This window comes from Danio aesculapii, chromosome 7, assembly GCF_903798145.1.
Source record: "Danio aesculapii chromosome 7, fDanAes4.1, whole genome shotgun sequence".
Classification (NCBI taxonomy): Eukaryota; Metazoa; Chordata; class Actinopteri; order Cypriniformes; family Danionidae; genus Danio; species Danio aesculapii.
Window position 1 is genome coordinate 40,166,844 of NC_079441.1, and position 23,672 is coordinate 40,190,515.

Genomic DNA, 23,672 nt, shown 5'->3' on the forward strand with positions numbered 1-23,672 from the left:
TAACATGCAATACTATTTGAAACTGAATTGACCCATTTTTTTAAAATAAGGTAACCTAACACTATTATTTTAGGTTAACTTATTAAATTACATATGTTATGTCATCTATTTGCTGCACTCCTTTATTAATCAAACTTCATTTTGAAGTACAATAAAATACTATTTTATTTATTTTGCAAGTATAATTGCACATGTTAAGTGAACGTAACACCAAATTTACAGATTAAATGTAGGCCATTATTTCATAAATTAGGCCAAAACTAAATTAAAAATTAAGCAATCCCATCTCTCTTAATGATTGATTACTGAAGTTTCCCTAAAGTCAAATATTGTGTACGTGTAATTGTATGTACATTTCTGACTGAGAGTAGCAGAGAGATTGGATACTTCAAGTTGATCAAAGTACAGGACTGTTGAACCAATGTATTTTTGTAAGCGTACTGTTGTATATAAGATTTGTATTTACGTTGTTTGTTAAATATCCCGAGGGCGTATTGCATTGTTGAATATTTATGTATAACCTGTAATATTAAAAATACAGTGTAAATTATGGCGCTGGTTGCCCGAGCAACCGCTGGAGCAACAGGGAAGAGGAAATCGCCGCTCCAGCTCGCGATCGTTACGGTATGGGATACATGGCATTTCCTGTCAGTGTAAATAGACGGTCGGCTGAAATGGCTTCACGCACTGTCCACGGCTGCCTCTGAGTAAACAAAAGAGCATTTACCGAAGCTTTCTCCATGAAAGAGCCGTTCTTCACTGCAGATGCATGCGGCGGCGGGCTAACGTGCAGATGTTAGCCAGCTAACATGGACCTTGGATCGATGCTGTACAACAGTTTTAACAATATAACATGGAGCACAACGACACTACCCTTGGACAGACTTGTTAGTGCCTACAGACTGCCGCAGATCGTCAAGTTGGACAGCGGTAAGATTTCTCCGAGTTGTGCTGTGTTTCTGTTGTGTGCGGCAGCTGCGCGTGGGCGGTTGCGCTCCTGTGGAATTCCAATAATTAGCCGCTCCGCGCGCTAAGCTAACGAGACCCTGCACTCAGAAGACACACACACAGCGGACACCTTCAGTCTGCAGGCTTCACGGGTATTCCTTAAACAGCCACGCCAAGAGCGATGTGTTTTGTAGATGTTTTGAACCCAGTGAAGACCAAACAGTCAAATAAAGGCGAAAAAGAGAGGCATGGACGTTAGCGAGCTAACTCGAATTAGCCAGAGGCCAGAGAGTTAAATAACAGACTGCTGGCAGTCATCTCCCGGTCTCAAAACATTTCATTTTAAGCGTATAGGGGGGAAAGTTTGCTTTTGTTTCTTTCTAACCTCTACGAACTCAAAGCTTAACTTTACAAAGGAGCTCACACAAGTATATTTACAGTAAGGTGATTTTTATAAACTTGATGGAAAAAAAAAACATTTGTGACGCAACAAATCTAGACTTAGTGAAGTTGTTTGGTTATTATCAGTGTTTTATCATCACGTCACTGACAAACTGCAAGAGCTTTGTGTTTGAGCTGCGCTCTGTTGTGTGTGTGTGTGCGTGCGTGTGTGTGTGTGTGTGTGTGTGTGTAAAGATGGAGGAAGTCAATGTCAGGGGAGCTAGATCATTATCATTATGGGAACTGGGGCACTATGATTACACTGACCAACTTCTGCCCATATGATCATTATTATGAACAGAAAGGACTGAGCTTAAAGTGAGCCATGATCCATTTTTTCAACTCTAATATTAATTTATGTGAATGCTCTACTTATAAATACTCCTGTTTTACCTTCCTGTAGCTTAAATAGTAGAACAAAAAAGTGAGCTCAGTACTCTGGGATGGAAGGGTCTGATCAAAAGTGTACATCATGTAAATGTATTCAATGCAATGTGAGTTGCTTTGGGCACAATCATGTGCCAATTGTAAATATTGTCAGTATAGAAATAGGGTCAAATTATACCCTTTATGTTATTTTCAACTGCTGATCTTAATATCTGTGGCACTGTGGACTTTGTGGCATTTGTTAGGATATCCTTAAGTGCCACTTAAGCTTCTTTTTTGACAGAACTATGCCGTATTAACGTCACCGTTCCATACTGATGTGATATTGTGTTTTGCCTCAGGAGAATCGGTGGAAGGGTTGAGAGAAAATGACTACCTCTTGATTCATTCATGCCGGCAGTGGACCACAATTACCGCCCATAGCCTAGAGGAGGGCCATTATGTCATCGGACCGAAAATCGAGATCCCTGTCCATTATGAGGGTAAGGCCACTCAGCTGTTACAGTGCAGGATGTACTGTTTGAAGAAACATCTTTAAATTTTTTTTCAAAGCCATCTTGGTTTTTAATAAGAAGGCAGAAGTTAGTCTCCTAGGATAACATTTTTAATTGATTTAAAACAGAAAGAGGGAGGATTTGTTCTGCTGTGTTGTTCTGCTTTTAGTTAAGAGTTCATTAGCTAATTGGTCTCCTCATATTGACGTTATTTTGGCTAAGGAGAGGGTCAGTTGACCACTTAAGGGGAAACAAGACCTTCCTTTAAATCTATATATCATGAAAGACATAATCACAACCTCTTTCACTATTCAGTTTCTGTATAAATTGTATAAAAGTATATCAATTACATGAAAGTTTCATTACATGAGTTTCACAGACTAAGCTTAATTGCCTTATAAACCAGAGAAACAGATAATTTATCTCCTGTTATGGTATGAAATGAGTTTATGAAGACGTATTCCTACATTAAACCTACCAGAAGGCAGGTTTAACTTCAGATTAATAGATTACTAGGTCTGTCAGTAAAGCACCACCAGCTAGACAGGTTCTTGCTGACAAAAGTGACTCATTAATAAGGCCAGTTGAGCACATAAGGTAAATGCGGCACAGATTCTTTCTACTTTGTCTGTAGAACAAAGAGGATGGCTTGTATCAGTCTTCGGGTGCCCATAACTTTGGCAAGCAACACTTTTAACTTAGAAACTTGGGGTTTCCATATATGTTCAAGGATTATGCATTCCCTAATCAGTTTTTAAACACAATTTCAAAGTTTTCTTTAGCTCTTAGCCTGCTACTGTTTATATTAAGAAGGACTTTATTTTTACCCCATACTTTTAGCCCAGAACCATTGAGCAATGGCACAAATGGGGTATAATAAAAAAATACACATGTAATAAGCAAATAAAATATATATTTAAATGTACAGTTTGTCTGTCACAGAAACAGACACTTTCATCTTTAGTTGTTGTATCTTCAATATTTAAGCCATGATTTACTGTTCTACATTTTAGAATTCTGGATTAATTTAAACCCTGTGTGGGAAACCACATGACATGTGTATTTATCTCAATATATTAGGAAATGCCTGGCAGCTTGACATCTAACCTATATACAGAGAAGCTTTGCAATGTTTACTTATTTATGTATTTGTGGGTCACAGGTCAGTTTAAGTTGCTGGAGCAGGACAGGGACATTAAGGAGCCTGTGCAGTACTTCAACAGTGTGGAGGAGGTGGCCAAAGCATTCCCTGAGCGAGTGTATGTCATGGAGGAAATATCCTTCAATTTCAAGGTCTGGATTAGTGCTCATAAACGGCGCTGCTTTTGATTTATGTATGTTAGTGTTGGGACAACCTAATATGCTTTACCATAAATCAATTAGTTTTGTGATTTAAAGTCTGTTCAACATTGATTTGTGTGTAGTCTGTATAACACAGTATCATTCAGACTATATTTTTAGATGATATGATCAAGTTGCTGTCGTCTTTCCCCCAGATGGCATCAGGAGAATCTAATGAAGACACTGAAGTGTACAACATCACACTAAGCACAGGGGATGAGCTGACGCTAATGGGCCAGGCTGAAATCCTCTATGCCAAATCATCCCGAGAAAAGTCACGCTTCAACACTATTTTCAAGCGCATTGGCAAGCTCAACTCCATCAGCAAGCTTGGCCGTGGGAAGATGCCCTGCCTTATCTGCATGAACCACCGCACCAACGAGAGCATCAGCCTGCCTTTCCAGTGCCGCGGCCGCTTCAGCACCTGCTCCCCGCTAGAGCTGCAGATGCAGGAAGGAGAACATACTATTCGCACAATCGTGGAGAAGACCAGGTTACCTGTGAATGTCATGGTGCCCAGCAGCCCGCCACGCAATCCGCACGACCTCCATTTGATCCGTGAAGGCCACAGATACAAGCTGGTCAACATCCAGACAAAGACAGTGGTGGTGTGTTGTGCGTTGCGTTCGAACAAAATACTGCCAGTGCACTTCCCCTTACATGTGTCCACGGCACTGCCACGTTTACTGGTGCCCGAAGGGCTGCTTCAAGGAGAAACCTGGTTCGAGACAGTGGTCCACCGCTGGTTTACTTACTGCCAGGAACAGTTCGACATTGACGACTACTCTAGGGCTGTCCGGGACGTGAGGGTGGACTGGATTGAGGATGGCAAGAGCCCGAAAAAAAGTAGTGCTGGTGGAACGGGAAGTGGGAGCACCATCTGCAATAGCAGCGGAAGCGGGAGCAATGGCTGCCCGTCACATGTGCATCTGCCAAGTTCTCTGAGCTCAGCCAGAGATGAGCTCACGCAGTCATTTCATCGCCTGTCGGTGTGTGTCTACGGTAATAATCTCCATGGGAACAGTGAGGTGAATCTTCAGGGTTGCGTAAGCCTATGTGGAGATTGTATGCCAGCAGAACCGCCTGATGCAGATTACCTGTTCCCTGAGCTGCAGGAGAATTCTTCAGGCTCTCTTAAATCAGATGTGCCCTACGAGGAGCTTTGGTTGGATCATGTTAAGAACGCTGGACCTGTTCTAGACCACAACGAGGGTGTCCGAGGAAACTCTACGTCCTCTGGCTGCACGACTGCACTGCCATACCCTAAAGCAGGTCCCACAAGTGCTCTGCTCAGCACAGATGTCAATCTACCTCCACCTCCGGTGCCTCCAAAGTCTGAAGCTGTGAGTTTATCTTTATGAGCATAAACATGAAACATGTCAAAGCTACTTTTAATGAACGGCTGAGCAAATCTGCTTTACCACTCAAATGTTTTTGGTCAGTAATCTTTTCTTGAAGATTTTACATTTTACAAGAAATTCTATTTGAATTAAAGGCTGGACTTTTGAACTTTCTATTATATGAAAAATCTTTAATGTAAAAATGACCAAAAATAACAGAGCAAAACCATTTCTCAACAACATGTCACACTCAAGGACCAAATCAGCATATTATTTTTAAACATTGTGTGACATCATGAAGAATAGAGTAAAAAAGCCCCGCTTAATATTAAGTTTCATCATAGGACTAAGTGAGAATTTAAAATCAATTATGACACCAAAATAGTATAAATATTTGTATACGTTTTAAATCAAATAACTAAAAGGATTAGCATGCATAAGACATTGTTTCTTACAGACTTCTCACAGAATCTTATTTATACTTGGTTCATATATTATTTTTGACAGTCTGTAGTAAATAAAAGGTTTTCATGGTAATGATTGACAGTATGTATGAGTTTAACTTGCCATCCATAGTGATTTGTTAGTGAGTTCTTTTTTTGTTGAGGGAAGGGTTAACTGTTAACTGAAGGGACACTGTTCACCCAAAAACTACAATTGTGTCATTATTTACTCACTATCCACTTGTTCCAAAGCTGAATAGTTCCGTTCTTCTACTCAATATAAACACTTAAAAAATGTTAGTAAACAAATAGTGGACTGGATTCACTATGGAAGTCATATTGTTTTGGAAGTGTAGAGTAAGTAATACTATCATGCCATCTCTCTAAAAAGGAGTAAAAGTTTATTCTAAATTACAATTTCAAACATCAGTTAAAACAGAATGATTCACAGATTGCTTAAAAGGTTTATTTTATGCTAGAGTTAAAAAAAAGCACGATTAGGCTTTCTTATTCATGTTTTCAGATAAGGCAAAGTTTATTCTGTGCTTGCAAAGTGTCTTATTTGAGTACTCTTTTGGTCAGTCAAAACAGGTTTAATTGCATTCCAAGTTGGAACAAAGGTTAAATTTCATGCGTTACCAAGACCTAGGATATGTACAGCTGTTTAAAAAAATCTATATCTGTATAGTCTCTGATATATTTATTGTAATGTTCACATTTTAGATCCATAGTTTACTTTCTTGTTTCCATTGCAGGTGAAGGAGGAGTGCCGCTTGTTAAATGCTCCACCGATTCCACCGCGCAGCTCTAAACAGGCAGGTTCAAGCAGTGCCACAGTGCCATACCCTCCTGCCAAGCCACGTCAGAAAGATACCCGCTCTCCAAGCCCAACGCTGTCCTATTACTCGTCTGGCTTGCACAGCATGTGAGTTACACACTGTTTTGATTGAAAAAATGGACAATAATTTGATGTAATCTGCACTACTTATGACTGAACAATTCTCTTCTCCCTTCCCTGTTCTTCATCTCTCAATAGAGGTGGAGAGGGTGAGTCTCAGATCGAGTCAGATGATCAGAACCATGCTTGTTACCCATGTAACTGGATCAGACCAGATGCCAGTGAAGGCTCCAAGCCTCTCCCTTGCCTCAATCCATCAGTCAATGCCTCTTTCTCTCGCCTTTCCTGGCCAAACGATTTCTGCGGAGCTGACTCGTATAAAGGTGAGGACTTCCAATCTCTCCACTGCAGGAGTTACTCTAGCTATCCTCGAAAGAGGACTCCTGGAACTCCTAAGGCTTGTCCGTCAGGCTTGTTAGACTTTGATAAACGGGCAAATTTTGAAGGGAAGGCTGTGGCCTCCAAGGTCCAGCAGGTTACCCAGTCTGCCCAGTTTTGCACCAAGTCCACCAGCTACAACATGGATATGTGCAGAGACAAACCCACAGACGAATGTATCACTAAGCAAAGCCAGTCCTGCCCTATCTTGCCTCCAAGAACCCCTAAATGTACTGATGTAAAGAAAGATGCAGAAGCCACCACTACAGATACGGCCGATGCGGACGCCGCAGAACTTGAGTCCAAAAGCTGCTCGCCTGAAAGGCCACATCCTGGCACTACAGATATATTCTCTGTTTCTTATCCTGTAGCTACAGGGTTGTCTTGGCAGCCACCAAGCAATCTATCAGGTATCTCTATTGAGGAGATTTCTAAGTCACTACGGTTCATTGGTCTGTCAGAAGATGTTGTTTCTTTGTTTGTGCAAGAAAAAATTGATGGAAATCTGCTCCTGCAGCTAACGGAGGAGATCCTGTCAGAAGATTTTAAGCTAAGCAAACTTCAAGTGAAGAAACTCATGCAGTTTATTAACGGCTGGAGGCCCAAAATGTAAGGCTGAACAAGTAAGCCGGTCCAGAGCAAAACAAATGCAATGTGCTGCAGTGATGCAACCACAAATATTGGCCTTCAGTATTGCAATTGACAAGTTTTGTATCTCAATGCTATGCACAGTCTTGTAATGATTTTAATAGCCATTTTGTTTAATATATACATGTATATAAATCTATATTGCTTTATGTATTAACCTGTACCCATCTCTATGTAATCTCTTTGACCTTACGGTACCTGCACAACAGACTTTATTTGCTTGAACCCAAAGCCTTTGAAAAACCTGAAGATATTAGACCCAATCCAACTGTGGCCTACGTTCCTTTGGTTGTTGATCAATAAAAACGATTAACTTGATTAGCTTTTTTTTTTTCACCTGACAACTTAGTTTATCACAGCACTACATTCAGTCTATCTTTTATCAAGTTGTCATACTAGTTGACACTAAATGAAAATACTCCTAACATCATCACTTTTATGTCAGTAATTAATAAAAGCTGACATGTCAACAAGAGGGGGAGGGGGGGGGGGGTTTAAAGACAATGTTAACATTGGGATGCTTTATTTGATGACTGTGCTACTTGAAAAATGCATTGAAAAATGACAACTGCTTATTTTTTCCTTCATTTTGTTTAATGCAGTCTTATTTAATTCTGGCTTTACATATCTATGGAAATATTATTTGAAAATAGCTGTGGTTCTGAAAGCTTCATCTTCACTCGCTAAGAATGGGTTTACAACCTTATAAAGATACAAAAACATTTGATTTGACCCCACTGAATTTGATTTTCATACCCTATTGGGTTCAAATCCATGGTTCCCAGCCTACCCACACCCTGCCCAGTATATTGGGGTCAGTTGCCTGATCAAGCAAGCAATCTACCTGGTCCTCAACAGTCAGATCTTTGTCAGCAAGTCGAGCTCGAATGTTGTGTTGTTCTTCTCCTCGGGCCACAGCCAACAGTCCCTTATACTCCGGCAACTTCTCAAATCCAAGACAAAGCTCCTCACTAGAACATTGACAAATAAACATTGTTACAACTGGTACATTCTTATTTTGTCCATGAAGAAAACGGTTTTAAAATAATTAGAAAGGAAATTAACCAAAGGTAATAACTGGATGAACTTAATTAGTGGTCAGGAAAATGAGATGTCAATGTGCAAAAATTTGATTTCCAGAAATCCAAATTAAATGTTTGAATAAAAATAAATTCAGACTTGTGTGGCTGGATCTACCTTGTTATGACTGAAGGATTGGTTCCTTCAAGCTTCCGGCGAGCAAAGTTGACCTTCTGAAGAGGGAACCAGTTGATTTCTTTGGTGTTCACACTCTCTGTCCAGGTGCCTCCTTTCTTCAGCTGCTTCAGCTCAAAGTTCTGCATCATGGGAATAATGGTGTTGCCTTTCACAATTCAGTTACCCTGCCTCTTTGATATTGATTCAATAAAGCCTAAGCTTATTATAGACCTCTTATATGGGAAACTAGAAAATGGAAAACGTGAAACATTTGATTATACTCTAGGCTACGAGGAAATAGGGAAAGCAAGCTATCTGTTTCTGTTTGCAAGCTAAAAATCTGCTGTGAGTTGCTCTACCTTCCAGTCCAGTGAGGGCTCCTTTACAAACACATCCATAGTGTTGAGCAGTAGATCTGGCTCAGCTCTGAAGGCTCGCAGTGAGTGAACCATTACACTCTGGATGAGACCAGACTCGGCCAAGGGTCGCATCAAGTTTATAAACTGCCGGGTCAGTCTAAATGGCATCAGTTCAGGCACTGGAAGAAACTACATGCAACGCAGCTTATTGTCATCATCTATGATACAGCTTGACACGATGATTTAACTCAACTTCTTTTAAAATTTTTATAGCAACTCTTTCTCAATACTGGACAACGACCCACCTGAGTGGCTGATCCAAAAGCATGACCAAAGTCAATGCCGATCATGCCGCCAGTCTCTGTATTGATCATGAAGTTGGAGAGATGCCTATCACCAATGCCCAGAATCCAGTGACTGATGCATAGCACAGCATGAGAACTGCTGAAATGGGACCTCAGTGACAGGAAGGCTTCTGGTGTGGTGCTCATCCTCACAAAAGCACGTCTGAAAACAAGTGTTCGTGGCAGTATTAATTCTGTTTCACACTAGAATATTGCATTTAAACAATGAATCATAATAGCTTTTTAATATAAAAATTGAGTCCTGCAATGTAAAATAGAGAGAAATGTTGGCCTACTTTAACAAGTCATCAGGCACCATCTGCTCAATTCTTCTAAAGTTATTCACAGTGTCCACACGTTTTGCTTTTCTGTAATAAATCAAATTGAAATGTGTTAATAAGTATTTCCAGAATGTTTCAACTCCAAATATCCCAAAGATTGAGTATACCACGCTGTAATAGCTCCTTTTTAGTTAAAGGGGATGTATCTTGCTCACTTTGCCCTATCTCATTTTAATCTTGAATACCTGTATAGTAGTACTGCATCCATATTTGCTCTAAAAAGTCTTTCATTTTTTATACTTATAAGACAAAGAAACAGATTTCTATCAACGTTGTGGCAGCTTCTGCTTAGAGACCAACTGTAACCCTTTGACACAGTCAAAGCAGTCAATGCAGTCAAAGCAAAATGATAAGCTTCGGCTGGTCCCTGAAGTGTACGATCCCACCGGTGTGGTTAGAACATTCAGTACATCATTGATCAGTTGCTAAATTAAAGCTGCTTTTAATTAAATAACTAACTAAATGTTTGCTTAGGTTGAAGACATTTTAATTCACATATAATGTGTATGCTGATGTGAAATAATGTGATAGAAGGCAAAATAATAATTTTACACATACTCTGACAATGTGGTTAATTTAACAGAAACACTCTGTTTATATAACTAGAATAATTCTTTCTTCTTCTCCGAGTTAAACAGCCATTTTTTTTTTAAACTTTGTAGTTTACAAGAAGTTGATGAAGTGACTTAATTCTTAAATCTAGCAGCTGCAATCACTCCACTGCAGTGCATAGGGGTGCAGTGTTTCATGTCATAAGTCAGATGTGTTGGCATGGAAATTTAAAACTGATGTGTTCTAAATAACTCACAAAGGGGGGGGGGGGGGGGAGGTTTGTGAATTATGAGAAAGGTTTAAATTAAAGGTGCAGTAGGTGATCGTCTTCAGAACATTTTTTGTTGGGCTGGTTGAAAGTCTCTTCACATTCCAATATTAATGATTAAAGTAAATGATTTAAATGTATTCATATGTATTTTTGTATTCTGGGTAAGGCATAAAACTAAGAAATGTTCATCCAATTAAAAATTTTGCACTGAAGTGTTGTTCAGCCACTGAAATCTTGTGGCAAAAGACTGTTGTGACTTTTCACTTTCATAAGGCACCTTTTACAGTATCAATAATGTAGATGTTTATTAAGTTCAACAACAAAACATCAGTAAATAGCGCTATTCCGCTGAGCCTGCTTTTCTGAGCTGAAGTTGGTTTTATATTCACATTGGTTCATTTTTGAACACTGACAGCCTGTGACGCACTCCATATATGGTTTACCATGCTACTCTGAATATTTGGTTTGAAATAGCATGCAAGTATGGCTTAGTAATTAGTGTAATTCCTGCGCGTCGCCGGCCAATCACTAAGCATACCATAGTCACTTAAGGACAAAGCACATGAGAGTGAGACCAGCGATCCTTGCATGCATGAAATATTGCACATTATGACAAGTTTTGCTTGCTACACAACTGAAAACACGTTAGATATAATACAGTTTTTCCTTCAGAATTGTGGTATTATAAAGCACTATAAAGTTTTCTAACTGGCGAATGATCCAGGGGGTCTGTCATGTTTAATGTGCGCATTAACGATTTCAGGAGGCGTGGCTTTGGACGGCAGGGGAGGGATTGTATTTGAAAGATATTATGCAAACCAGTTAGCATTTTGGCAGATTACCTACTGCACCTTTAATTTTACCTACACAAGATCACTATCCCCTTACATCCAAAAAGCACACTTTTTGGCTTGTCATTCTAAGGCAAGTCCTGTATAGCACTGTCACAGGGTGATAGGCACGCCCTCACTGGTCACACACGCTTTTCCTGGAGATGCGCCCATAAGAGGATTTCCACTTTTGGTTACGTGACAGAGAACCAGGCTCAAAAAATAATAATTTGCAAAACTAGTCACAACTTGTCCCATGCTTGAGCATGAGAGTTTAACAGTGTAAAACACTTTAACAGTGTAAATAACTCTAAATTCATGAAATACCACCCGTTTAAATAAAAAGAACAACATGACCCAGATTCCCAAATAATACTATTTACACAAGAACAAGTCATTCTTTAAAATTAACAATGACAAATAGGAATTAAAAAAAGTAATAATAAAACAATGACTTACTTGTACAATTCAGCATATCGTCTGATGCCCTCCACCTTTCCAGCAACTTTACTGATCCATTCATCATAGAATTCATTGGGCCTAAAATGCATTACACCAAAGTAACGTGTTATTCATCGAGTAGAATCAGCAGATATGCAAGGTATGAATGCAGACACAGGGAAGGAATAAATGTTCACTTTGTGATTGTCTTCTGCTCTTGTTCTGTCCTTCTGCTGGAGAGGAAGTCTTTCAGAGTGCAAGTGTTCTCCATCCACTCAATCAGACCGATCCTGGAAATGTCAGCAGACATTCATCAATACACCATTAAGAGGAGTTAAAGGAATAGTTCACCTAAATATGAAAATTCTGTCATCATTAAACCACCTTCATTTGTTCCAAACACAAAGGAAGTTATTTTCAAGTATGTTGAAAAGCAGGGAGGGTGTCACGGGGGTGCAGTGGGTAGCACAATCGCCTCGCAGCAAGAAGGTCGCTGGTTGGAGCCCTGGCTGGGTCAGTTGGCATTTCTGTGTGGAGTTTGCATGTTCTCTCCGTGTCTGTGTGGGTTTCCTCCGGGTGCTCTGGTTTCCCCCACAGTCCAAAGACATGTGCTATATGTAAATTGGGTAAGCTAAATTGGCTGTAGAGTGTTTAAATGTGAATGCAGGAGTGTATGGGTGTTTCCCCATGTTGGGTTGCGGCTGAAAGGGCATCCGCTGTGTAAAACATACGTTGGATAAATTGGTGGTACATTCATCTGTGTTGACCCTAGATTAATAAAGGGACTAAGCCGAAAAGAAAATGAATGTATGAATGAATGTTGGAAAGCAGCAGCCACCAGCTGACACCTATGGTATTTTTTGTTCCTACTTGGATATCAAGGGTTGCTGGTTTCCAACATTCCTCAGATTATCTTATTTTGTGTTCAACAGAAGAAAGAAATTCCTAAAAGTTTAGAACCCCCTGAGTGTGAGTAAATGGTAAGGAATTTTTCACTTTGAGATGAACTTGAGTCGAGAGAAGTTAATCCTGGTACCTGCTGGTGATGGGAATGACCTGGTAGGTACAAAGTGCCAGGCTCCGCTGAGAACAGGCAGTGTCCTGACTGAGAATCATGTTCATCACACCAAAGAGCTGCTCAATGCGTTGGTCCTGCCGCAGATCCTCTCCACCCTTCACTAGGAATGGATAATCCCGCTCGTCATCTCCTCGTATGATGATGCGCTTCGGTCGACGGATAGATGTCATAACCTTCACCTAAGTTGAAGAAGAAGAATCGTAATGCACTGAAATATTCAGGTCTAAATGAGAACTAATAAAAAAGGGCATTATTTCCTTTACCCTTTCATCGAAACCAGTGATCTTTGCATGATATTCCGGCAATGGCTTTGATTTGCCATCGTACTGACCTGTAGAATGGAAAGCAGAAACAGACAACTTTAAAAGAAAAACAGGTATTTGAAACTCAGAGGTAAAGGGAAACAAATGGTATCATTTACAGATAAATTAAGTTAAGAAAATTCTTTACTAACCTGGTACCTCCAGTTCATTTTTGAGAGTTTCAGCTTTGAAGCTGCTGAGCCAGGGTGAATATTCCTTCATGTTGCCTGGTTCCTTCTGGAAACCTCTCATAGATTGAGCCATGCGGTCCACCTGCTGGAGGAAGTCCTTATCCTTCCGCCTTTCATACAACTTAGAACCACCGGCTCCAAGCAGCTTCTCCACTTCTTTAGAGAATTTCTGAGGAATGAACAGAATGAAATAATAGTAAAAATCATAAGCAAATATACAGTATGCACTTACATATACACAATATTTACATTTTATTTATCCAAAAAAACGTAAAAATGACAACAGAAGCAAAGTAACAAAAAAAATGTACATTTTATTATTTTCCAAGTTACTCTAAAGCAGTAAACTAATTATTTATATATGAAGAGAGCATATTTGTCACGTGATGACAGAGAGAGAAAGATATTTTATAGTTGTAGTTTTTAAGTTAGGAGTATTAAGTTTAAGAAGTCAGATTATTAATTAATATTTGTATACATATACAGTTGAAGTCAGAATTATTAGCCCCCATGAATTATTTGCCCCCCTGTTAATTTTTTCCCCAATTTCTGTTTAACAGAGCTTAAAGTGACATTCAAAGGCTTAACTAGGTTAATTAGGTTAACTAGACAGGTTAGGGTAATTAGGCAAGTTGTTGTATAATGATGGCTTGTTCTGTAGACTATCGAATAAATATAGCTTAAAGGGGCTAATAATTTTGACCTTAAATTGGTTTTTAAAAAATTTAAAACTGCTTTTATTCTATCTGGGGTGGCTAATAATTCTGACTTCAACTGTATGCAAACACACATAGCATATCAGAATTTTGAGTTTATTTATCAATAATATTAATTGATAATATTATTAATAATAAATTCATGCATTAATGAAGTCACAGTAATATGCAAGTTGTAAACCTGGATGAATTTTCTTCTGTAAGACCCAAATCTCAGAGACTTGGCATCACCAAGCAGTTCAGTCATCTCCTCGTAGAGATGCTTCATTTTCTTTTTGTCCAGGTTTGGTTTGTCCAGCTGATTCTTCACCTCATCCCACCAGTCCTGTCAAACCAACAATTAAGAATCAAGAATATCACAACAGGCCATAAAGCTTTGTAAGTTAAAGTGCCACTAGCGCCACCAACTAAAATCTGTCCCATCTGTTAAAATAACCCAGTTGGTACTTGAATTTTGGGCAAAACTCACAGAGAAATTGATCTTTTACCTTGAAAAGCATTTCAGGGTTAGTAAGTTGCTGAAGGGCATCTACAAACTCTTGGATGACACCACCTTTATCCAATAATGACTTCAGCCTGGAACATAAACAATAGTTTGCATGTCTTAATATGTGAAAAGCCAAAGCCACATCCAGAACTACACAGACGAGTACATACTTCTCAACAAACTCTCGGTTCCTCTGACCACTTGCAGACTCCTCAAAAGTGTAGTTCTCACTGCTGATCATGTACGGGTATATGAGGGACTGTGGATAGCATTCTGCAATCTCCTCTATAACATGCTGAACTGCTGTTGCCTGAGGCTTGTCAAGCAGAGCCATCATTTGACTGATCCAGCCAATCAGAAGCCAGCAAGGAACACTCACAACCTATTGGAATTAGAAAAAAGATGAGTACTCAATGAAAGATGAAGAACACATTTTTGAACACGTTCAAACACAAATTCAGGACACATTTGATTTAATGACTGTATGAACAGGATTCCTAAATTGTATAAATGCAGTGCATCAAAAATGATGTTGGCGCACCTCTCTGACCATCAGGTCGAGGGTTTCAGCAGGGTACACCTCTACAAGCTGCAGCAGACGAGGAAACTTGAGCCTGGCCTCCTCAGAGCTGAGCTTCAGCGCCTTCAGCATCATCTTTACTACATGTCCAGGCAAGGACTGAAGCTTAGGACTGATTGCTAAAATCAAACATTAAAAGTGTCATTATAAGCACTTAAACCTGCACACAAAAAGTGTCCTCTCAGACTCTTGTAATTTTCTAATAGTCACGAGAGCATTTGTGTGCTGTACTGGTGCTCAGCTGTCTCACCCTCTTCTTTCTGTTCACTCTCTCGGAGTCTTCGGTCACAGAAGTTGGCCATGGTCATGTAGGCCTCCACAATACCATGCGTGTTCACATGCTGTTGGCTGAAAGACTGCTCTTCCTCTTCTGCCTTACATGCAGCACTTCGCAACAACTCCAGAGCCTGAATCTGCAGACCCTCCACCACCTGAGGAGAAAAACTACACTCATCAGATGTGGAAAACTTTTATCAGCTGTTAATATTGAAGTGCGAAAAGCACACATAAAGTCTTAAGTATGTCAAAAGTCACTAATCACTACAGTCAAATGGCAGATTTAATTTATTCATTACACATTTATGAGCATCAATAACTTGTGTGATTTAATCCATCTCAAGAGTATCAATCTCAAGAGTAATGATGTTTAAAAAGTATGTTTAGGATGCAGAAATTGTAATTCAGTCCATTTAAATAGTGCAAACAGGTACAGTCCTATCTAAAAAATACATTTACTCTGCAAGAAAGCCCTAAATGTTATAAAATACTTTATTTCACATATTTTAATACGTGTCTATGGAGACCCTGAAGGGGTGTGATGGTAGGGAGAAAATGCGTGAAAGAAAATAAAACTGGGTGGGAGAAAAAAAAACTGTGATGAGAAAATATATATTTTTTAAGTTTTTATGTTGCCTCGCAAATATGTTTGTTTGTAACTATTGTTCCACAAACATTTCCTGTTCACTTCATACATGTCAACCCTCTTGTTTTTGCTGCAATTCTCCCATATTTTGCCATTCTATCCTGCCATTATCCCATCATTAAGTATTTTCCCATATTTCCCATATTTTTAATCTTGAAAGCACGCTGAAATTAATATAAAAACGTCTGCATTTACTCGTCAATCATCGCCCTTTAAATGCAACCTCTGAATCATGTATAAGCGCTGACTGACGGATGCGCTCCGTATGGTAAACTGATCCCAGATCAGCTTCTGTACATGCCATTTAAAGAGGAGCTAAAGTGCAGGCCACTTTGGGATTTGGGTGTGTGTTTAAACAGACAAATACACAAATGAGCACAAACAGATACTGAAGTAATTGAATGCACATCTGCTATCAAACAAAACAAAACGAGAGATTCATTTGCTGTTTTTCCTTTGTTTGATAACAGAGGTGCAACTTTAAATGGCATGTATAAAAGCTGATCTGGGATCAGTTTATTATACGGAGCGCGAAAGAAAGTGAATGCAGACATTTTTATATTAATTTCAACGTGCTTTCAAGATTAAAAATATGAGGGAAATATGTGAAAATACTAATAATGGTAGGATGATAGTGGGATAGAATGGTAAAATACAGGAGAATCCCAGCAAAAACGGGAGGGTTGACATGTATGAAGTGAACAGGAAGTGTTTGTGGAATGCAAAAACTTCAAAATATATAATTAAAAAAATGTTTTTTTTTCCTCCCATCCGTTTTTTTTCTCACCCAGTTTTTTTTTTCTTACACCCAATTTTTTTCCCCACCATCACGTCCCTTCTGGGTCTCCATACATTCCCATTCATAAAAAAAAACTGATAATAAAATAATATCTTGATCACCAAATAAGAAATCAGAATGATCTTGTAAATAGCATGTGAAACTGCAGAAATAATAACTGCTCAGAGGAACAAATAACTAAAAAAACATGAACCAAAGTTTTATTATTAAAAATATTTTACATTGATTTTTTAACCAGTTTTAAGAACATAAATCCAACACTCTAAATGGTAGTATATCAATAGTAAATGCCAGAAACCCATTTCTCTAAATCATCCTAGTTCTGACCTACTATTTGCAATCTGTGAATTTACTAAATATTGCATTCCAAAAAGGTCTCTTTGAAAAACACATTACCTGGGTGATGGATGAGGCCTGTGAAAGTTGTAGAATCTTCTGTACTTTCTCTTCCCCGAGGGTCTCCAGAGCAGAGGGACTGCGATCTGTAGCACCAGCCATGAGGTCATAGGTGGTTCCCAGAAGGATCTTCTGGTCACGAAGCATCCGGGCAGATAATGCTTCATTTTGTCTCTCAGCGTCCTCTGTAAATATAGTACAATGTATATCATGAAACTTTGAGTCCCACTTTGAGTCCCATACTTTCTTTCAGTAAAAACTCAATACTTGAAGTATGTCTATATGGGATAAGACAATGTGATTCATACTCAAAAGTGGAACAGTCTTGAGTAAAGCATTAATCTTTTCAGAAGGTCCAAGTCCAGCACTTCTTTTGTGTGTGAAACGGCTAAAGCTGTGGACCCAGCGGAGCAACCGAGCATTATCAATCTTTGCATCACGGTGAAGTTCCTTCAACAGCTTGGATGCCACTGGTATGTTATTCTGTCGACAAAATGAACACACTACATTCAGTTTGCTCTTGATAGCTCATTGTGTTTCTTAACAGTCACCATGCATCTTGCATAAGCATGAAAAACGTGGTTGAACAACTGACTGATGTTGAAAACCATTATATTTTGTTTATTTAGTTTCCCCTTTCAGAAACGGTATTGTCTCTCAGTTCTCAAGGCTATGGCTGGTGTAGTGGCAAAAAAATGACCGCTGCCATTTTATGCCTTCCCTTATTTGCTAGTACAGGTAGAGTTAGGATTAAGCTTGGGGCAGGTGTTGAGGTGCAATTTTGGCACAACATCCACAACAGTATAGTATGTGTAAGAGAAACCCTGATAACAAAGCCCATGGATATGCCCTATACCATATAATTCACATCCAAATGAGATAAATTTGAGGTAATCCAAAATCAAACAAAAGATGCTTCAGGGCTAATTCTTGTGTCTGTGCTCTGGATACGAAACACTAGACTTTTGTAAAGCCTGTGCACCTGTTTCCACGCGCTGTCTGCCATTTGGAGTTTCATGTTAAACTTGCAGGTTTTGACAAGAGCTCCGAGCTCCTCTCCACTGCCCTGCTCTGCACCGTCCACCTCCATGCTGTTTTCAGGGGTGGACGTCAGCCTCTCCAGAATCTTATCCAAGAAGAAACAACTGAAAACAAAAAAGACATTCTTAAATCTCCACACAAATAAGCTTTATACCTCTTCAGATTTTTCAAGACGAGCATTGTTCAATTTGTATCCTCTGTGTAAATCAGCAGACTCACCGAGAGGTGATGATGTCATCCCACACATTCATGGGATCCAGTTTAGCATCTGGATAGTGGCTGGTCCACCGTCTGATCATGAACTTGAGAGAATTCACTGAGACTGAAAGCAGACAAACAGTGGTTAATAAGACTTAATACATGATTATTAATCAACAAACATTAATCCAACTCCACTGAGTACAAAAACTCACCATCTCCTGTGATATAATTCAAGAAGTCTTGGATCTCGGTCAGAGCTTGGACAGACTGCAGCACAGTCAGCCGGCTGCGGTTCAGCAGGGGGTCGATGCTGGAGTAGTTCTACATGATATCATGTCATGTTGAAAAAAAAGCTGGTATTTAAACACCTCATATTATTTGTTGATAGACAAAAAAGCCCTTCTTTAAAGGACACAAACTATTTCAGAAGCATGTGTGTGTGTCTGCATGCCTCCAATCTTAAAAAAATGGAAAGGTTCCATGAAATTAAATGAAAGTTTTTTTTAGGTATTAGTTTCAGTTTTGTTAGCTTTTAGGATATCTATAAGCTAGTGTGCTCCAAAACATTGACAACATTTGTGTTTAGAAGATTTAAAATTGATATAAACATGTAAAGGCTGCACGGTGGCGCAGTGGGTAGCAGGATCGCCTCACAGCAAGAAGGTCGCTGGTTCCAGCCTTGGCTGGGTCAGCTAACATTTGTGTGTGGAGTTTGCATGTTCTCCCCGTGTTGGCGTGGGTTTCCTCCGGGTGCTCCGGTTTCCCCCCACACTCCAAAGACATGTGGTACAGGTGAATTGGGAGAAGCTAAATTTTCCGTAGTGTTTGTGTGTGAATGAGTGTGTATGGATGTTTCCAAGTGATGGGTTGCAGCTGGAAGGGCATCTACTGCGTAAAACATATGCTGGATAAGTTGGCGGTTCATTCCGCTGTGGCGACCCCAGATTAATAAAGGGACTAAGCCGAAAATAAAATGAATGAATGAATAAACATGTAAGGCTTGTAGTTTGTCTGCCTAAATGGATCAACGGTTTTATTCATGTCACCTCATACTTCAGTTTCTCATTAAATCTTCTGACCAATCAAATGCTCTCTAGCATCTGACATGCCCCGCCCCTTCAAGACGCTTTACATCTGATGGCCTTGAGCTCAAACACTCTCACTGGCTGTCATAACAACAAAACACTAATGGCTGTTTTTAAAAAGGGGAGGGGCTACTCTATGTCCCTCCCTCTCCTCATGTTTCAGTTGAGCGCACTTCAAGGGACCTTTAATGTTAAATGCTCTTCAGAAAACAGTTTACTATGAAGAGTGTAAAATCCCATGTCTGATTTTTTATTGTCTATCTGCAATGTATGGCTATTTCAGGACAAGATCAATTACAGTTTCATTCTCTTAATAAAACATTAAATCATAAATATTTTTTGATCCTCAGATTCCAGATATTCAAATAGTCTCTGCCAAACATTTTCCTTTCTTTCACATTTTTATAATACATCAGTGGAAAGCTTTTTTAATCAAATTTCAGGTATGGCATAAATCTAATTTTCCAAAACATTGACACAAAGCAACATGATAAACAAACTAAAATTCTTCCCAAGGAGACATTTTTAAAAACATCCATCAAAGTGCTCTCAGTACAAAATCCTTGTCTAGTAGTCTATAAAATGTCTGAAAACACACTAAACAACTCAAAGTAAAACAACTCAAGTTGTGTTGGTGTTTATTGAAGCTGACCTGCATGAAGACTTGCATGCAGTTGTTGGCATAGTATTTGGCCCTGTCATAGTCCTCTTGGAGGATGTACAGCAGACTCAGCTCTTGACTGTAATGAGTCTCCATGATGATCTTGTGCTCTTCTGTCTTCATGGCAGTGTCGACAAAGCTCAGCAATTCCTGATTTCTTTCGCCCATCTGCAACTGCTTCAACATACTGCGCATCATGTACTGCAGGTATGTTTCCTATTACAGCCAAAAACAGAGGCAAAGACTGCAGTTGATGGAAAATTTGATAATGGCAATAATTTGTTCTGATTTTGACACAGTGATGCAATAACTATAAAAAGTTCTATATACAAATATACTTCACTCAGTTTAATTCTCATGGTGATAAACCCACTGCAAAAAGCTTAAAATAAGAATTAGTACCACATAATATGTCTCTGTCCATATTCTGTCTAGTCTGATAGGTGAGCTGTCGTCAATGTTGACCGTGGCACAGTACTCAAGAGACTTCCACTCTGTCAGGTGATTGTAGGCCTCCAGCGCTGCAATCTCCCAGAAATCTTTCTCTGTGATTGTGGGTTCTCCGTCATGCCAGTCCTCTTTGTTCAGAGCCTGAATCAAAGCACAGTTGGATTAAGTCCAGCTGTGGATCACTTTGAATAAAGTCCTATTTTTTAAACCTCTATTTGAATTTGCATTCACAGAAATACACAAGTATGCTCTCATATACATTCATAAAAAATGATAACGAACTGCTCAAGATAACACCTTTCACTCTTATATATACACTTCTTAACTCCGATGTTTACCTTTTTTTGCACATTTTTGTATTGTGAGTGTTATTCTCTCACACACATTTAAAATTATTTTACGTCCCTGAACATTCTCAATCTGTTTTGTAGTGTCTGGATGGTTTAATGACATTCATTGTAAAAGACACAACACTTTACTTACATATTCGGATATTCCTATGCTTGCAAAATCAGCTTTTAGCAATGTGAAGAAACTTAAGAGAGGACAGAGGCGCCTTCAATAGAGAGTTCGAAAAGCACAAGGACGACGCACTGAAGTGGGTGAGTTTCTGCTAACCATAAATAAAGAAATGGTCCAGACGACACTTCTAACCAACTATTACAATTGGAAACTGGAGGTAGCCTGGGAGTGTTATCTTCAGAAAAAGATATTCTTTGCCAGCTAGGAGCTTTGACCTTGGAGGACAAGACCCCTGGGAGACTACCCAAATGCTGATGCAATAGAAGAAACGCTTTGTTATGTATTTACTCAAATCCAAAAGCCATTTTCTTCTCTGTATTAGCATTTTTTGAGATAAGCTCAGGTATATCAAACTTTTGAGATATACTCAAGTATTTCAAACATTGATTATTGCTTTGTCATGTATTTATTCAGAATAAAAAAGGGATTTCTTCTCTGTATTAACTTTTTGAGATGCATTGAAGTATATCAAACTTTTGATATTCTCAAGTATATTGAAATATTGATAGCTTATATCATTAAAGGCACACCTGTATTCACCTGCTTGAATACTGTATTAAAGGCTGGGACAGACAGACCAGCAGCGCACTTAACCTACTTATTAATACTGAATGTCTTAGGCCCTTTATTCTCAACGGAGAATAAAGTAAAGGATTTTTGTTTTGTTCTTGTATTTGCTTTCATTGATCCTTTTCTCTGGATTTATTTTACTAATAAAAGTATATTTTTTATTTCTTCTTGGAGTGGTAAATGGCCTCATTCGTAGAACCCATCAAGATACCTTGTGGGAAGGTATGAATCAAAATTATTCCTTAAAAGACAATGCAAAAAACAGTCCTAAACAAAACTCTAAGTAATAAACTGAAGAGAAGACCCCGGTTTCTTTATTTAATTAGGGTATTAAATGAAGGCATCCAGCACAGTTTCCATACTGACTTTGCTACCAAGAAAACACATGAATACCTCATTGTAGAGCTTCACAGCTTCTGCATAGTCACTCTTTGCCTCTGCTTGCAGGGCTGTGAATGTTATAGACTTTGTGCCAATCTTGCCACTAAAGATTCCCCTGACAACATCGTAATCTCCCAGAGACCTGTAAAGTCTACAGAGGAACATCAATCAGGACAGAACAGATGAAGCGGTGGCAGGGTAAGTTCTTGAGACAGTTATGAACGTAATGTTTTGCTCTTACTTGGCGAGGTGGATCCATCTCTCTGTGTCAGGCGGCAGCTCTCGTTTGCCTCGGGCTCGTTTGGATGGAGGTTCCTCTGACACTCCAGTGCCATGAAGCAAACTCTCCTCCAGTAACAGGATGCCCATGGGCTGCTGCAGGCTGGCAAGACAGGCGGCACTGACCAGAGACGGCTCTACACCGAGAAGAGCCTTATGATGGTAACTCATATCCTGAGAAGTCATGCAGAAAATCCGTTTGCATCAGTGTTAAATACACAATTTACAAACTTATGACAAACTTTTTTTTTTAATGTTTTTTTTTTATCTAAAACAGCCAGTGGGGCATATGTTTCCATGCACAAGACTACTGTTTTTAATATGGCTAAAAACCTATTATGTCACTGTTTTATGCCACAAATCATTATCGAGGGTCATGAAGTTATTATTTTTAGCAATCAACTCTGATGGTGAGACAACCCAGGATGGCTAATATGTCCCCGCCGTCAGACTCGAAATCACTCTTGGCATTTATTGTAACTAAAACGGATTGCCTAGCAGCATAGAAAGTTAAAACATTAGTTGAGCAAAAATAAGGCATTAATTAGGTTAATTAAACCTGCTGGCACTTGTAGGTATAAAACCCGATGCATAATCTGGCTTTTTTTACATTTTTTTTAAATAACAGGGTGTTGTAAATCAATAGTCTTAGTAAAATATCCAAGTATCAAGACAATGACATGGAAACTTGTATTGAAAATCTGTTACATTCATTTGGGGATAAAACAGCAATGGGTAAATTTCACCCTGTGCCATTTCTGGTGATTTTCCATATTCAAATTCTGGGATTAATATTTAATGAGCTGCTTTGCTGACTCCTGACAGATTAGCTTATAAACAGAGCCATTTGGTATTAAATCTTACCACACATTCACACACACACCTGGATGCAAGAAATGAAAGGCGGGAAATAGACTGTGCTCTTGTTGAGGAAGGCGTTTAGAGTCTGCACTAGCTCCTTCAGAATGTCGGCTGTTTCTTTATTTGATTTTAATCTCTCCATTTCCACCAGCAGGCCAGCAAAGAGTGAGCTGAACAGCTGCTTCGCCAGGGTGGCATCCCTCTGTAAAACACATTTAAGTAAGAACTGAGTTTGTTGTCCATTTCTGATATTTACTCAAGTGCCATCAAACATGTAGTGCACACACTGTTGAAAATCTGAATCAAACCTGTGCCAGGGCCTGTAGTGGCGCGATAAGGCTGCTGAACTGAATCTGAATATCAGGAAGATCCCCAACTCTGTAGCTGCGGTACAGCGTGACCTGAGCATCCTGGCGAATCTTCAGATCTGCTCTTCTCTCCTGCAGAGTACAGAAAAGAGTATAATTTTCACAACATCATAGAAAAATCACTCAAAA

General features: G+C 39.2%; 2 protein-coding genes across 2 annotated transcripts in view; one reads left to right on the forward strand and one right to left on the reverse strand.

Annotated features, from left to right (window-relative positions):
- The first annotated feature begins 556 nt into the window (after positions 1–556).
- Positions 557–7,636, forward strand: garem (GRB2 associated, regulator of MAPK1). The gene is made up of 6 exons (XM_056461945.1): positions 557–930; positions 2,118–2,258; positions 3,433–3,563; positions 3,767–4,954; positions 6,150–6,319; positions 6,431–7,636. The coding sequence occupies exons 1-6, from the start codon at positions 810–812 to the stop codon at positions 7,281–7,283; spliced, it is 2,604 nt and encodes an 867-aa protein (XP_056317920.1). The 5' UTR covers positions 557–809; the 3' UTR covers positions 7,284–7,636.
- A 162-nt stretch (positions 7,637–7,798) lies between these two features.
- The window catches only part of prkdc (protein kinase, DNA-activated, catalytic subunit), a 53,922-nt gene continuing 38,048 nt past the window's right edge, over positions 7,799–23,672 (reverse strand). Inside the window, exons 61-86 of the mRNA XM_056461948.1 lie at positions 23,484–23,615; positions 23,198–23,377; positions 22,277–22,488; positions 22,048–22,186; positions 20,515–20,703; positions 20,104–20,328; positions 18,579–18,687; positions 18,385–18,487; positions 18,107–18,269; positions 17,433–17,607; positions 17,125–17,309; positions 15,258–15,438; positions 14,969–15,126; positions 14,598–14,809; positions 14,429–14,516; positions 14,122–14,265; positions 13,186–13,393; positions 12,995–13,062; positions 12,690–12,910; positions 11,851–11,943; positions 11,672–11,752; positions 9,515–9,586; positions 9,180–9,381; positions 8,875–9,063; positions 8,516–8,655; positions 7,799–8,289 (exon numbers count right to left, since the gene is read on the reverse strand). Of these exons, the coding sequence (XP_056317923.1) occupies positions 8,085–8,289; positions 8,516–8,655; positions 8,875–9,063; positions 9,180–9,381; positions 9,515–9,586; positions 11,672–11,752; positions 11,851–11,943; positions 12,690–12,910; positions 12,995–13,062; positions 13,186–13,393; positions 14,122–14,265; positions 14,429–14,516; positions 14,598–14,809; positions 14,969–15,126; positions 15,258–15,438; positions 17,125–17,309; positions 17,433–17,607; positions 18,107–18,269; positions 18,385–18,487; positions 18,579–18,687; positions 20,104–20,328; positions 20,515–20,703; positions 22,048–22,186; positions 22,277–22,488; positions 23,198–23,377; positions 23,484–23,615 (4,074 nt within the window). The 3' untranslated portion in view covers positions 7,799–8,084. The remainder of the gene's footprint in view (positions 8,290–8,515; positions 8,656–8,874; positions 9,064–9,179; positions 9,382–9,514; positions 9,587–11,671; positions 11,753–11,850; positions 11,944–12,689; positions 12,911–12,994; positions 13,063–13,185; positions 13,394–14,121; positions 14,266–14,428; positions 14,517–14,597; positions 14,810–14,968; positions 15,127–15,257; positions 15,439–17,124; positions 17,310–17,432; positions 17,608–18,106; positions 18,270–18,384; positions 18,488–18,578; positions 18,688–20,103; positions 20,329–20,514; positions 20,704–22,047; positions 22,187–22,276; positions 22,489–23,197; positions 23,378–23,483; positions 23,616–23,672) is intronic.

Bases quoted from the DNA above. Each gene is read 5' to 3' on its own strand.
- garem (XM_056461945.1), top strand. From the start codon at position 810: ATGGACCTTGGATCGATGCTGTACAACAGTTTTAACAATATAACATGG. The intron at 2,259-3,432 runs GTAAGGCCACTC...TGTGGGTCACAG, and splicing joins GATCCCTGTCCATTATGAGG to GTCAGTTTAAGTTGCTGGAG. The intron at 3,564-3,766 runs GTCTGGATTAGT...TCTTTCCCCCAG, and splicing joins AAATATCCTTCAATTTCAAG to ATGGCATCAGGAGAATCTAA.